Source organism: Hemicordylus capensis, chromosome 2, assembly GCF_027244095.1.
Source record: "Hemicordylus capensis ecotype Gifberg chromosome 2, rHemCap1.1.pri, whole genome shotgun sequence".
Lineage (NCBI taxonomy): Eukaryota > Metazoa > Chordata > Lepidosauria > Squamata > Cordylidae > Hemicordylus > Hemicordylus capensis.
In genome coordinates this window covers 95,136,159-95,152,741 of record NC_069658.1, presented here as the reverse complement: position 1 = coordinate 95,152,741, position 16,583 = coordinate 95,136,159, and the positions used below count along the sequence as shown (strand labels likewise).

The 16,583-nt window shown below is 41.5% G+C and overlaps 1 protein-coding gene across 4 annotated transcripts in view; it reads right to left on the bottom strand.

Moving 5' to 3' along the window:
• Positions 1-16,583, bottom strand: part of PTCH1 (patched 1) — a 144,243-nt gene that overhangs the window by 71,018 nt on the left and 56,642 nt on the right. For all 4 annotated transcript variants that reach the window (XR_008317191.1, XM_053300459.1, XM_053300457.1 and 1 more), the window contains exons 3-6: positions 8,490-8,679; positions 6,445-6,514; positions 6,229-6,320; positions 3,271-3,469 (exon numbers count right to left, since the gene is read on the bottom strand). Coding sequence is in view for 3 of the 4 variants with exons in the window: in XM_053300459.1 (XP_053156434.1) it covers positions 3,271-3,469; positions 6,229-6,320; positions 6,445-6,514; positions 8,490-8,679 (551 nt within the window). In the remaining variant the exon portion in view is untranslated. The remainder of the gene's footprint in view (positions 1-3,270; positions 3,470-6,228; positions 6,321-6,444; positions 6,515-8,489; positions 8,680-16,583) is intronic.

Here is a 16,583-nt window from a genome sequence, read left to right as displayed (position 1 = left end):
TGCTCCTGTCTCAAAACTGCAGACCAAACACAGAAAACATGGGGGTGGGGGATGGGAATGGAGGAAAAGAATTGGCTTGAGGCTTAAAGATCACAGAGGATAAGAGTTTTAGAGTTCATGGTGTTAAGCATAGCCATTCAGCATAGCTACAAGGATCAATGCCTTGGATCCAAAGACCCATGAGTGAAAGGTGAAGATTTATCTGTGCTGTTCCATAAATTCTTGCAAAAGTACTAGCAGAAGCTCTCTCACAGTGCAGCACCACAGTGTACCAGGGATTGCGTTACAGTATGGGAAATATGGTAGCACATAAAATAGGAATGTGCATTTCTTTTAGAACAAATTAAAAATTGGACCAAATTGGGCCCTTTTGGTTCAGTTTCTCTCAGTACCAAGAACAACGTGTCTCAAAATTAATAAGGTATGGTTGGGGTTTGTTTTTGAAGTCTGATATATATGCATTTGTACAGAGGGGCTTTTCTTTCTAAGAGGCCAAGGAACTCTTCTGCACAACTACTAGCTGCCATTTTGATTTTCCCCCAAATGCCCCAGACATAACAGCATTCTGTGGCTCTGCGGGGAGGGGGGAATGGTGGCCACCAGGAGCTTTTTCACACAGGGCTTTTAGTTTGCATCTTCTCCGGAATGGAGGGTATGTGTTAACATATCAGCCAGATTTACCCCGAGTCCTTACGAGCTACTGAGGAGCACTTCACACACGATTTGGGTTCTTCATTGCACATTAGAGTGTAGCTCAAGTTATATCTGGGGTAAAAAACAATACACTTTTTGTGGCTGATTTTTTGTTTTGTTTTTTTGCAACTTCGGTCTCTCACAATGTGGTAAAGCCTGCTGTTGGAAAATGCTCCATCAGAAAGGCACTTTTGGATCCAGGGCAACATCTTCCCATCCCCCTTACACATTACCCCCCTCCCCTCATGCCTCTCCAAACTGCTCCTGAGGGGGAGTTCACTGCAATGGCATGAAATGTGCAGCACAGGGGGCTGCAGCTGGGGATGGTGGTGGGAACCAGCAGAAATAGGCAGTCCCTCCTTTCATGAGTTTAAGTGGCTTCAGCTCACTCAAGGGGCACTTGGGATTTAAGCCACTGGAGCCTTGTAACAAAACCACCACCACAGCTAGAATAAAATATGAAAATTAAAAGTGAAAGGCAATTATGATTCTGATTGTAAATGTGAGCTTCTTTGGCCAAATAATGACGTTTTTCATTAGGCACACCCACTGTCTTCCCTATTCCCTCCTCTCTATTTACACACACACACACACACACACACACATTATTACCTTTTGTAGTTTAAATCAAGAATAGCCAGATATGCTATCACTGAGCCAAAAAATCAGAACAATTCATAGGAATAGCTAGGGGTTTATTACGGTTAACCTCTGCTAAATGGGCAAAGAGGCAGCTTCCAAAGTGGCACTGTCTTGTATTTAGTGAGGGGTAGCAATTAGCCCTATCCGACCCACACAACATTCCTCCCACTAGCTATTGCTGGTGTGAATTCCTTGTGTTTCTTTTTTCAGATTTTGCATCCCTTTTGGATAAAGAAACAGCATCTCATTATTTTTTGTTATGTCAACTGCTTTGAGGATTTGTTATTGAAACAAAATATGTAAATATTCATCGTCGTCATCATGTGTTCGGTTAACTTTGCCTTATTTGATTGTACAGCATGAAAGCTCAGTACATAAAAGCTGATCTGTAATAACTATTCCATATGACACCTGCAAAGTGATGCCTAATCACTTGATAGGCATGGTTATATACAGAGGCAGATTTAGCCACGGACCTTGGGGATCAGGTCCGTGGCCTCCTTTGTCTGGGGGTGGGGGGGCTTCTCCAGAGCACCACTGCTGTGCTGCTTCTCTGCGCCTGCCCCGCCATGCCGCTGCCCCGAGCCCATTGCTGTCCTGCCGATAATTGTCATCCTCACTGCCGGGGTGGGTGGTGGGGTGAGTGGCCAAGCAGAGCAGGCTTCCCCACAGTGGTGGCAGCAGGCCGCGGACACAGAGGCTGATCAGCCTATCAGCGGGTGCACCTGCACACAGTGAGTATCGAGTGCTGCATGCCCATGACATCATGGGCATGCGATGCTCCTCACTGCACAGGCACAGCCACCGAGAGGTCACCTAACCACTGCGTCCGTGGCCCACCGCCACTGCTGCCACCACAGGGGGCAGGCTTGCTCTGCTTGGCCGCTCACACCCGCCCCCCTTGGCAGTGAGGCAATGACAAATATTGGTGGTGTAGGGAAGTAGTGGGGCTCTGGGGAGGCCCCCCATCTACAGAAGCAGCAGTGGCAGTAGGCACAGGTAAGAAAAAAATTAATGGGGGGGCCTTGCGGTGGCGGGGGGGGGGCTCCGAACCCTTTCAGGTCCAGGCTCCTTTTTGCCCTAGGTGTGCCACTGGTTATATAAACTAGTTATTTGGCTTGGTGCTATTGTAAATCTGATCACACAGATTCTTTTAAAATACATTACTCTACAAGACAGCACAACCAAAAATAGAGACATTGTACGGCAACTGACAAATATTAACAAAATCAACACTACCAGGCAAAGTCCCATATTGAACCAGCTCACCCCTTTTCTAAGAGTGCTTTTCTCTCTCCCTCCACTTCCATTTTGCCCGCATCTGACAATTCAAGAACGTTAAAATACAACTAGTTTTGAAGTTGCATGAACATGTAATGAAAGTTGTCAACAGTCCAGAAACAAGTGCACATAATGGAAATTCTAACAATTCAGATCAGAAGGCTGTGAAACTATGGTCTGGTTTACAGAGTTGCGTAGAATTGGAGTTTTCCTAAATACAGACTTTTTAAAGATGTGGAGTAACTCTTTGAGCATGATTGGTTAACTTGTTCTGCACATATGGCCACAGTGATAATATTATCACTATATTTATCAGTCATATTTGTATACCACTATTTTCGTAAGGAATCCACAGTATCCATCATATATGGAATTCACTTAATCTTTTATTGATCATATCTTCATTTGCTTCCATGTTTTTGTTCCTCTAGAATTTCTTGTAATTGCATTATCAATTATTTCTGCAGTCATGTGGACTAGAAACTTCATCCTTAAAACATTTGAAAAATGCGATTCTCAGGTTTATTACAGGAGCTGCAAGAACACACTGCTCACACTTGACTACCCTGGAGCAGGAGACTGCAGGATGTTCTATGAATGAAGGATGTCATATCAGTCATTTCTTCTACATGTCCCTGTACTGATCTAACTTACTTTGGTTGAATTTTTGTTGGGCGCTGTGATAGGACAATCAGGATCATCAGGATTCAGGCAAGGTCGATCCATATACCCATGACCAACCTCTGCCTTATTCAGCATTTCCTTCCAGGTATCTACTTGAGAGTTTATTTTCTTTAACTCTTCCAAGAATTCTAAGGGGTCAAAGTTGGTCCACTGTAGATGGGGTTTTCCTCTGTAAAAAACCCAAAAACAAACAGAATGATGAGAAAAGCATCAAGAACCTTTACACTAATGCCCATATATGCAAGTACTCACCTCACCTTCCCCCTCTCCAGTTCCTGCCAACTTATACACACCCAAAGTCAAAGCATCTATCTTCTCAAGGCCTACTGGCTGACATCCTAACTTATGATGTGCTTGTGGAAGCACATCATCATGCAAGCACAAAACTGTGGTGCTAGCTGCTTGCACTAAGTCTGGTACTTGCATTCCAGATGAGTGTTGCACTATCACAAGCATGCTTGCGCTTGTGTGACAGTCCATAATTTCGGAGGCTGGGACAACACATCCCAGAGATCCCACAATGCAGCACATGAGTGCAAGGTGCATTGTGGGAGTTCCCCCAGTGATGGGTGGGAGTCTCCTCCTGTGCCAGCGGTGGCTGGGAGCAGCCAGCACTCGCACATAATCAGTTAGCCCGAGTTAAGGGCACATTTGTGCCATTAACCTTGGCTAAATGGTGAGCTCTGTAGGCAGGTTTGCTGCCACAGCACTGCCAAAATCTGTGTGGATCCTGGCAGTTCTCACGAGCAGTCAAGCCCGGTCTTGGCTGCTCAAGAGAACAGCCTCAGAATATCACAGTATTACTTTGGGAATGTTTGGTTTTCAAACACATTCATACACAAATCAATAAGACTCTGATTTGCAATGTATCTTAGTATTATGGTTCTTCAAACTCTGGGGCATCCATTATGGTACAGTGGCCATGCCACAATAAGGGTTAGGTTTGTGTACTTTGTCATAAAAGCACAGAACTTAAAAGCACAAAATACAGGGTCTACTATGAAGCTCTACTATGAAGCTCATAAGCCACCTAATGGCACAGCGGGAAATGACTTGCCTAGCAAGCATGAGGTTGTCACTTCGAATCCAGCAGCGATATAGGAAGATGCTGAAAGGGATCATCTCATACTGTGTGGGAGGAGGCAATGGTAAACCCTCCTGTATTCTACCAAAAGACAACCACAGGGCTTTGTGATTGCCAGAAGTCAACACTGACTCAATGGCACATTTTACCTTTTATGAAGCTCATATCATGATAGAGAGGCAGTTCAAATATTCCCAGAAATCAGTGGCTGACTAAACAGTACAGTACTGCTCAGGAGTTACTCTAAAGGTCTACTTAATATCAACAGGACTTCTATTAAGTAATTTAGTCAGGATGTCAGGCAGTCTTCCTAATACTCTTGGAAGGAAGTCTCACAGAGTTCAATGGGACTTACTTCCTGGTAAGCATACTTGCCCGGAATTAAAACCCATTGAATTCAATTGAGGCTAACTTCTGAGAACGTTAGGAATGACTCTCTAACTAAGTTTGAATTTCCTAGTTCAAACGTGATGCTTTAATCACAAAAGTACACAATTTCTTTGTGTTGCATATATACTACATTTTGTGCTTTGATCACAAAGTGTACAATTTGTTAAACTGCTACATTACTAGTAAATGTCTCAGCTCCTTCTGCCACTGCCATCATAACTATCTTTGCCACCTTCCTTCACCCCCACTTTTGATTTTGTGATGTTGATAGACCATAAAGGCTTTTGGCTGCCTTATTTTGTGGTTCATACTACTGTATCTGCTTAACCAGGCTTAAATCATTATTCAAATTCTTCCAACCAGAAAACACAAACCCCCTTATTCCTCCATCTAAAAAACTCTACACTGAAGGTTAAGAAATGGCCATTGCAAATTGCTTTTACAGAGACATGCAAACCAGGGCAAAAACAATAAGACAAAAGCTAAGTCTTGCATAATTAACCAAAAATGTCTAAACTGATTAAAAATTAACTCTTTGATGGACACATTAAGCTGCATATAACAGTCTCCCAAAAGAGATACCTCATGCCACTGAATTATCTGATAAACAAAGGATTAGTTTCTTCTTGAGTTTTGTTTTTTAATTCAAGGCAACAATTCACATATTTTCATCTAGAAAGAATAGTCAGGCAGTAAGTGCCATTGTACTTTTGAATTAAATGCATTAAGAGAGAAAAGCCTACTTTCCCAAAAATAATCATTGATATAAGGGTGAGACAGTTATATATTCTAAAGTGTTGTGGAATTAACCCGATCATTCTCTGCATTTGGAATAATTTGTTTTTCAGAGCAGGGAACGTTTATTTCTATCACATGTAGAATGGATGTCTGATTTCACCCTAAAGAACTCTCTTATTCTTTTTCCATTTTCTTTTAGATTGGAAAGAAGGAGACTAGCGGCAGCTTGCAAAGCTATTTTCTTTTAGAAGATACTTGTATGCAGGTAGATGAAAACCTGATATGAATTATTCTCATGTCATCTGACAAAAAAGAACACGTAACTTGGGACATGTGTCAGGAAGTTACAATATATTTTCCAGAAACATACATGCTTGCTTCCCTTCCAATGTTACCAACAGTGCATGCATCTTAAGACATAGGACTTAAGATGGTTAAAGTATTTGGTTCCTAAATACTCTTGTAAAAAACAGCCCTCAGTGAAAAATGTAATACCTCAAACATAACAATGTCACTGTTAAAATGTTCATTGGTTTCAAGTGATTATGATTATATTCAAAATAACACATGAAATTTAGGGTGGGTGCCACACATGCATATCTGAAATTTGTAATATTTTGTTGGCCATGCAACATGAGAGCAATTGGTGATAATATAAAGTGCTACTATGCAGTTCAACATGATACAAATGGTAGAAAACAAAGCCAAGCACTTACGGTAGATATGCAGTCCCTGACTGTAACTTTGCACCTTCCCAGAAGCAGTCCAAAGGTGTGATAATTAAACAAGGATAAAGGTGTTCTATAATCTATCAAAGTCACAAAAAATTCTGGTTAAGAAATAACAAAGACACCAAGATGAAATTGTTATGAACAAGGGAAAGTGGGGGTTGGGGGTGAGGGGGCACCATAAACCCAACATATTGTATATACCTTGTCCATGTAACCTGCTTCAGTGATAAGTTCCCCTGATTTATGACATAAGTGTTCCAATTTCCATTGTCTGTAAAAATTAAGAGCAAACAACATCAACACCTTCCCACCATAAATATAAAATACATTTGTACAGCATGCATCCCACCCATGTAGAACGCTCAGTTTAAGGGAAACTACAAAGTATAGAGGAAGTATGCTCTTAACTCCTACTGAATAAGGGGCCTATTGTCCAATAGTCAAAATGTGGGGTGGGGTGTAAACATCAATACTTTGTAAAAAGGATTTGAGTCATGCAAGAATGGTTGAGAACACTATTTTGTGCAGGCACCTATGTCTGGTGATTCCGGGAACAGAAGTGAGGGTGGGCATTGCCTTTTTCTGTAACCTGCTGCTTGACTCATCTGGATTTTTTTTCTTGATTTTTTGCAGGTGCCATGCTTGATGCACTTTGAGGCATTCCTGTTTACCTCTTGTGACATGCTACAATTTGAACAATATTAGTTAGCCTGCAGAAGGATAATGTTCCAGTAATGTATACTGGAAGATTATGTGCCACTAATAGCTGGCCTTTGGCCCTTTTTGGCTCAGTTGTTCAATGAACACACCAAGTCACATAATTTTAGAGTCACAAGGGACCTTGGAGGGCTTCTAGTCCAGCTCCTTGTTCAGTGTACGAAACCTCTTCCTTATCCTCTTAGAAACCACAAAATTGATTTCCTTTAGTCCCTTATATTTATCTTGCATTTGGAAAATAATTTATAACACAGTAGACCAGTGGTTCCCAACCTGGTGGCCTCCAGATCTTGCTGAACTACAACTCCCATCATCCCCAGCCACAACAAATATTTATATACTGCCTTTCAACAAAAGTTTCCAAAGCGGTTTACATAGAGAAATAATAAATAAATAAATAGTTCCCTGTCCCCAAAGTGCTCACAATCTAAAAAGAAACATAGACAGACACCAGAGCAGTCACTGGAGGGAAACTGTGCTGGGGGTGAATAGGGCCAGCTACTCTCCCCCTGCTAAATAAAGAGAATTACCACGTTAAAAAGGTGCCTCTTTACCCAGTTGGCAGGGGCTGATAGGAGTTGTAATTCAGCAACATCTGGAGGCCTCCTAGGTTGGGAGCCAATGCTGTAGACAATCATCTGAGGTGGCCGCTATATTATCCGTTGGTGGATGCAAAGGGCTTCTTGTTGCTTGGAATTTAAAGCAGGTTTCAGCTTTGAATTCAGGCAGGATTTATGCTGCAAATTATCTTCACTGTATAGATGCTAATTTGCAAGATCACACACTGTAAGGGCCTCATTGGACTTCAACTCTTTACTAATATTCTTAACTAAAACTTCATTTAGTATTATTCACTGCCATAAGCCAATATTGACATATATTTGCAGCCTAACAAATTCAAAAGCAGACGTCATTATGTTCTTACAAACATAATGGAAAAGCAGTTATGTTTAAAGTCAACAGAAAATGTATACCCCCCCCCCACGTGAAGGTTTATTTTCAAACACATCTTGTTTTAGTGTGGCTTTAGACACTGTAAGCTAAATTAGGGAGTGGAGGCTCCTAGGCTAAATCTGGCCCACAGGGTGTTGTCTATTGTCCCCACCGGACCCACTGACTGGGTCAGGTGGGGGAAATAGAGGGATAGATAAAGCAATTCTGAGATTAAAAGAGCAAAGCACTCTAAGAGACAAAGTGGCCCACCTGTTCTTCCTTCAAAGTAGTGGTCCAGGAAAAGTAGCTGCCGATAGGATTGTAAGTATTGAAAAGCAGATGAGCAAATGCACTGTATTTCTTTTTATTGTGTTCCCACTGTAACTTGAGTGTGAAAGATAAGTGAGCTGTCTGTGCATTTCAAAACATGTGCATCTCCCCTGATTTCTGCTTCAGGCATAACAATGGAAAAATATGAAGTGGAAGCATAATACTCCTGTATCTGCTCATCAGCACTTCTTCTGGTAATGCCCAAAGCTGCTCTAAGTTCCAGGCAACCATTAAAAAAAAAAAGTTTCATCTCACTCTCATCTTACCTGTTGTACATATACACGTGTACCCTGCTGGCTTGAAGTGCAGAATCAAGGTGCTGTTTGAGTGCTTCTGTTGTTAGTACATTAGCACAGTCTTCTTGCGGTGTCTGAATCATGAGTTGGGGATTAAACATGGCCTCTTCTCCGATCTTCTGGCGTGTGTAACTTAACTCCCGACTCACTCGTCCACCAACTGACAGACAAATATTTACAACCTGGGATCAGCCAACAATAACTTACTCTGGATTCACATTCTAAGAGCTCACAGGCCACCAATAAACTTTCCCATATGCATGGAATGTTCTGAAGCCAGTTAAGAGCTGAACCAAGTTTAAAGAGAGCGAATTTCATCGACAGCACAAGATATACATTCTCTCTCTCTCTTTTTTTTTAATCGTTGGTCCAACTCCACAAATACAGAAATGCATCTTAAATGGGTTCATATTAGACGCATATGCGTTTGGTATCATATGAATAATTTCTACAGGTACAAAGTTTATTAAAGAAAAAGGAAACCTTTTCCTTGCAGACCAGACCAAATATTTCTATGCTACAATTTCTTACACTTGTATAAACAGTCTGCTGCAATGGCACATTTCAAGATAAATGGCTTCAATTTACACTCTTCTCCTAAATAATTTGGCAGTGGCAGAAGGGGAAATGTTTATCTTCCATAAAAAGGTGGTAGGAGGGAAAAGAGTAAATGAGCATTAGTATGTCTTGCTGCTGGTAGTTAAAACATAAAAATACTGTTAAATTAGGGTCACATAATGGTACAGCTTCAGAGGAACCAAAGCCAGTTACATTCAAGCAATCAACTCCAAGAGTCTAGAAGAGCTCTGGTACAACCATGCATGTATCAGAGTTGGGATTCACAGGCAAACTGAGTCTGAGACAAGAAGCATGCTGGGTTATTTTGCTCCAAGAGATGCTAAGGTAATGGAAATGTAGTACTCATGCAGTCTGCTCTAAAGGAAACTAAAACAACATCGCTTAGCATAGGAGAAGGAAACTAACGATGGAGTGTTACATCCTAATAGATTAAAAGCCAATGGCTTGAGTCCTAAGAACTGTGCACTAGAAGTGCACCAGGGATTTCTGGCCCCTGCCCCCATCTCCAGTCTGTTTGGTATGCAGTGTGGTACAGGGGGGATAGCTACAGGAATCAGTGGCCCTCCTGCTCCTGTGCATGAATTGATATGCACTTTGTACTCTTATAATATACACTACAGCCAATAGTTTTAGAGGCAAAGGCAGTAAAGTGTGCTGTCAGGTCGATTTAGACTCCTGGAGCCCACAGAGCCCTGTGGTTTTCTTTGGTAGACTACAGGAGGGGTTCACCATTGCCTCCTCCAGCACAATATGAGATTATGCCTTTCAGCATCTTCCTATATCGCTGCTGCCCAATATAGTAGCAGCGGGAATTCAAACCAGCAACCTTCTGCTTGTTCATCAAGCATTTTCCCGCTGCGCCACTTAAGGTGGAGAGCACATATAATTGTCAGAGCGTCTTTTAAGCACTTGAACTGCATCATATATTTGATATATAATCATCACCATAGAAAACTTTTAACACTATAGTTTTTTTCATCAAAGACAGTTAACTGAGGCAATCTTCAGTATTAGTCCTCTCTTTTCCGTGGCTCAAGCAGAGACTGATGAGACACCAATTACAAAAGGCAAAGGGCATTTTTACAGGTCAAAGCTTAAATAATTGTGCTGAAATCTTGGCTACAATGATTTGAACAAAATCATTATTTAAAAAAATCATGATCAATGAACAAAAGCAAAAATCAACATTAGTCAGAATGTAAATTAGATTTCTCTCTTAAGTTCTAGCCCCCATTTCACACAGTACATATGGCATACGAGAGGCTCAAATACACTTTCTAATGTCTCTATGTTAAAACAGTCTATAACAGTGTTTCTCAACATTTTTGGAGTCATGGACCAGTACATTATTCTTGCGCCGTTTCCTGGACCAGCAGTTAGTAAGGGGGTCATCCCCCTCACCCCCAACCCCAGGCACCCCCCAAAAAACAATTTTGGGCAGCTCTCTGGAGCTCATTTCCAGGCAGCCCTCACTGCTGGATAATGTTCATTTTGAGGAAGTGAAATGAATGTTATCCAGCAGCAAGGGCTGCCTGGAAATTAGATCTGGTCAGCTCCCGGTGGCCCCTGCCGGCCCAAAATTGTTTCCCCCGCCCTGGGGGGGGGGTGATTTTTATTAGCGATGCCTCACGGACCTGTACCTAGTGCTTCATTGACCGGAACCGGTCCACGGACCAGTGGTTGAGAAGCACTGGTCTATAGGACCTTTAGAACATAAGAACAGCCCTGCTGGATCAGGCCCAAGGCCCATCTAGTCCAGAATCCTTTAAGACCCATTCTATATGTCTGCATACACACAGATACACAGATAAACAGATCACTTCCAGGAGCATAGGGAGCTATTGTTGGGCTTCTGGTTAGATAGATAAAATCTTTATTATGGTCCCAGACCAGCATTAGTATGAGTATATATCAATATACATATTCACCCATACCAAAATACAGCCAGTAAGTAAGATTCATTTGGAGGTGCTGACTGTGAGTTAGTGCCATCAGATGGGTCTGCCCTACTATTTGAGCAATCACAGATACACTTTCTTGAGAAGCTGTTACCTTTTGTTGTTGTAAACCACCAAGAGATGTAAGTTTGGGATAGTGCACAAATACAACAAAACAAACAAATAAAATCTTACAAATGGCAAGAGCCACATCTACAGTTCCCATATGGAGGTACCAGTTCAGACACCTGGCACTCCTATGGAATCAGCTTCGACTGATAGGCCTACTGCAACCTTACCTGGACAGAGTTAGCTTGACCACAGTTACTCATGCTCTGGAAACTTCTCATTTAGATGACTGCAATGCATTGTATGTGGGACTGCCTTTGAAAACAGTCCAGAAACTGCAGCTGGTACAAAATAGGGCTGCAAGATTATTAACTAGGACTGGATGTTTTGAGCATATGATGCCAGTGCTTTGTCAGCTGCACAGGCTCCCAGTCTGTTTTTATTTTTTTAATTTTATTTTACATTTTATATCCCGCTCTTCCTCCAAGGAGCTCAGAGCGGTGTACTACATACTTAAGTTTCTCCTCACAACAACCCTGTGAAGTAGGTAAGGCTGAGAGAGAAGCGACTGGCCCAGAGTCACCCAGCCAGTAACATGGCTGAATGGGGATTTGAATTCAGGTCTCCCTGGTCCTAGTCCAGCACTCTAGCCACAACACCACGCTGGCTCCAGTTCAAAGTGCTGGTTTTAACCTTTAAAGTGCTAAATGGCTTGGGACTGGGTTACCTGAGAGAGCGTTTTGTTCTTGCATTTGTCCTAACCTGGACCTTAAGATCTTCTTTGGAGGCCCTCCTCCAAGTGCCCCTGCCAAACGAGGTGAAGAGGGTGGCTACTAGGGAGATGGGCTTTTCAGTGGTTGCACCCCATTTATGGAATAGCCTTCCTAAAGAGGTTCACTTGACTTCATCGCTTTGTTATTTTAGATACCAGGTAAAGACCTTTTTGTTAACTCAGTTTTTTCACATTTTGGGTTTCAATTGATTTTTAAAAGAGTTTTAAAATCGCTTTGTATTGTATTTTGTATTTTCTCCTCCCCATCCCCCTTTTGGTCTGTTATGATTTACTGTGTTATGTGTTTTTATTTCATGTTTTAATGCTGGGTTGTGAGCCGCCCAGAGAACAATCTGTTATGAGGTGGCTAACAACATTTATTATTATTTTTATGACTACCATGCTAAAACTGCTGTTGGTGATCAACAACCAAATACATAAACTGAGCTTACAGTACATACCTACACTGGCTTTAAATCAAATCTATCATATGCGACTTAAGCTACAGAAATCTAGAAACTGTCAATTTGTGAGGCTACTAAGAATAACTTCATCCTAGTCATCCGGCTTGAGTCCAATTAACTCCAGCTTATGGAGTATGGGTGTTGTCCATATGCTTAAAGAAAGCAACATGCAGAACTGCATTTGTGACTTTTTTTTGTCAGACTTTGGCAAAAACCAGGAACCATTTTTGTTTATTGACAGACCCCCCTTTTTGGAGAAGTAAATGTTTTCCTTAAAGTTATAAAGAAAGTTCTTGATTATTTTTTTCAGTCTGTCATATGTCTCCCAATCGCATGCAACCACACACAGTTTGTAACTGGGGTGCAGTCAAATCCACATCAGCAGCAGGCACTTAACAAAAGTCAATCATGGTATTTTGAAAAACTGACCAGAGTTCTGCTGGATACAACTACATGCTTGCAAAGCCCACTGATTTACTCATAGATAAGTGGTTTAAGTGTAACCTATATTCCTTGTTACTAAAGAAATGTGCTTTACATTTATTAATAAATGAAACAAAGAAAACAATGCTTTGTGTATAAAAATCAACGTAAGAAAAAATGTGGTCATCAGTATTCACACTTGTGATTATAAATTTCATCTCAAAATAGTGTCCCCCCCCAAAAAAAAAAACTAAGCCTCTTTTGTCTTCACCCAGATAATAAGCTTATTCTCACGAGCAGGCTTACCGAGACTAGGGCAGCCCAACCAGGGTTAGGCTGCTCATGTGCAGTGCCGGGATCCACGTGGTTCCTGGTGCTGCCCGCTCACCTAACCCTACTTTTTACCCGGGCCATTAGCCAGAATTAAGGGTAGGAGTGAGCCCTTAACCCTGGCCCTGGGGTTGTGAGTGTGCTTGGGCTGCTTGCAACCCAAGCACAATGGCCAACTCATGGGGGTATCCCTTAATTCACTGTGCTCCTCACACAGTGCACTGTGGGATATCCGAAAGCTGGGATGCATTGTGCCGGCCTCCAGAGGTCCGTGCTGCCAGGAGCAGTGTGGATTACTTGGGCGCGTGGCAGTGTACTGAACAGAATGGTGATCATCTGGGGGAAGGAAGATTTGTCCCTGCCTTGCCCCTCCCGCACCCACCACTATTAAGTGATGCAATTTAACAAAATCTTCCATTCAGTTTGCATAGGCTTCAATGACATTCTGTTGCTGATATTGCAGCTGATCATTCAAATGACCAAGTTAGCTTCCACACTCATGTTGCACATGCAGAACACATGCTGCCATTCCATATCCCAATCTGTACATCACTTCATTTTTTGAATCACTGGAATTTAGCACGAATTTCAGCCAAGAGGTCAAATCTTGTGCAAGACAAAAGAAAGCATTCCTCATCTCTACTGAAAGTGACCAACTGTTTAGTATCAACAGAAATTATTGCTTCTTACTCAAGGTGCTGTCAAACTATATTAATCTCACTTAACAAGGCAAATTTAGCTAATCAGCATTACATCATGGTCAGTAGGAAAAGCAGGAGTCTTTCCTTTTTGCCATAAAACCAACCAGTATGCAAATAGTGATAGTAAATAGACATGAACAACATTATTTTAAATATATATATGAACATGAATATTATCAGTTAACACAGCATATTTTAGTACCAGTTATGAGAAAATAGAATTTGCAGATGGCAGCTTATTTCCAAGAGACATTAAGGTATTATAAGTTAGATTCTGGATATCTATAATATAAATATATAAATAGCCCTTTAGAAATAACTTTTGAAAACACCTGAGGGGGGATTAAAGCAAAAGAGGTATGTGAGAATTTTCTATTTGATTCTAATTTTTTTAAAAAAATATGTTATGATGTATCCTGTGATATAAGGCTGTTACAAAAATTATCAAGAAAATTTGTGTAATGTTGTAGCTCCACAAACCCTGCTCCAGTTTTATAGAGCAGAGGCCCTTTCTCCCAGAAACTCTAACAGACACCATTTAAAGGTGGCCGGGGTGGGGGGCGGAATCTACTAGAAGAAACATCACTATACTGTACATCTGAGTGTGTCTCCCCTAAACATCTTCTGATCACTCTAGACAGAAGCTCCCAATCTTCCCAATGCCCAGTAGTCTTTGGCCATTGGGGAGGATGGGGGTTGCAATCCAACAACATCTTGAGATCCAAGGTTGAGAACCCCTGACCTAGTAGAACCTTATTTATTAATTAGAATATTTCAATCCCATCTTTTGATTAAAATCCTCAGGGCCTCCATAAATGATACTTGCTGGGTGACTCTGGGCCAGTCCACTTCTCTCTCAGCCTAAGCTACTTCACAGGGTTGTTGTGAGGAGAAACTTAAGTATGTAGTACACCGCTCTGGGCTCCTTGGAGGAAGAGCAGGATATAAAATGTAAATAAATAAATAAATAAATAAATAAATAAATAATCTTCCAAACCTTTTTGTAATATGCCTAACGCTACGCAACCACATGCCAGAGGAGTGGAATGTGTACACTCACATCCTGCACAGTGTGATTTACAGGGCCAGTTAGACATGCTGTGCAAACGGGAAGCAGAGTCAGCCTCCCTGGAATGGGAATTCAACAGTCTCTACACCACTGCTGAAACGGCCCTGTCCCAAGTAACCACCAACTGTTATCGCAGACAGTGGGGGAACATGGAGCAGAGCTCCCAAGGAGTACCTTCATGTATGGGAGCCTATTTGTACTTGTTTCTCAGTACAGATTGATGCAACCATCCTGGACACAATGGTGAAATGCTTTTCTTCCTGCTAAGCTTACACCATATTCATGGCATGAACAAATCACCACATTTTGTTTTGTCCCAAGCATAAATTGCAACTTGGCACACATTGCCCCAGGGCTAATTAGGACATTTACAGTGGCATGCAAAATCATGGTCCCCACTCAAGTAATTCAGACAGTTTGGGCAGAGAAGAATCTGTGGAGTGGGGGGAAGCGCATGTGGACAGGCATCTGTAGTGTGATTGTGCATATTGGCCACAAGGTAAATGCCACGCAAGTAGCTATTGCACTCAGCAAGAAAGCTTCCCAGAAAAATACTGATTGTGAAAAGCTCTTCTAGAAATTCGCTTGGATATTATTTTTTTAACCAAGATGGGAAAAGATGGTAGAAGGTATAGTGTTATGTTTTTTAAAAAAATTGTACAGTATGGTGTGAAATAATATCCATATAAAGTATATCCATTATTATCAACAGCAATGCAGCTCCAAGCAATGATTCATATAACAATATCTACAAACATAATGCCACATGTAAAATCACAATCAAATCAAATCAGTTTGATACGTTTGTAATTAGGGCACGTTAAGCCATTCTTGGAAAGTTTGATATCTCTAGAGCCACCTGCTGGCATCCTAGCCTTCTTTACATGAGCCTTCATTACTTTAAGCCACAGCCTGGCCTGCTTAACTCTGAAGCAGATCAAGAACAGATCGATTTAATTTTTAAAGGCATACATGGATTATAGGGTACAGCCTCATCTCACATTTAGATCTAGCTGAGCTGGCCACATTATCACCAGTATCTGATGATGGCTTTAAGCCACTCATTTCAGCCACTGACAGCACAGTGTTTATTACTCTGTATGACTAGCAAGGCAGGTTCCTGGAAGCTTTTTACCACACACTGTGCAGAAAGGTAGGGGAATTACACAAGTACCCTATACTCGCCTCCAATTTACAAACAACTAAAGACTCAGTGGGAGAAAGCCAACACTGATTCTATTATTTCAAATTATATCTCGTCTTTAGGAGAATATAATCCTGTACTTATATCCCCAACTGGGAGCTCAAGGCCGCTCATGCAGTTTTGAACAAAAATTACAAAGTTTACAAAATTACATATTTAATGTAGCCAAGTAAAATAGCAAAGGTCCACAAATATCAGCTTGGCTTACTAGCCAAACCTCTTAGCTTAGTAGCCAAGCCACCATCTGCCTCCCAATGCACAGTCTCCAAACAGCCTCCCCACCACCACCATATAGTTCCCAGCCATGCATAATTCCCCACACGTCTCCCTGGGAGCACACAGCTGTGAAATCCAATCCCACCATGATACTGCAGTAACTGCAACAATATTATATGTATCTGCAAACCAGAGAGTTTCATTAAACTGAAATAAATTGTGTAAAAGCCAGGCTTTATCCAGGTGAATGCATTTTTTTTAAACTTCTGTCTGGGATGTTAAAGTTCTGTTTTTTCCTTT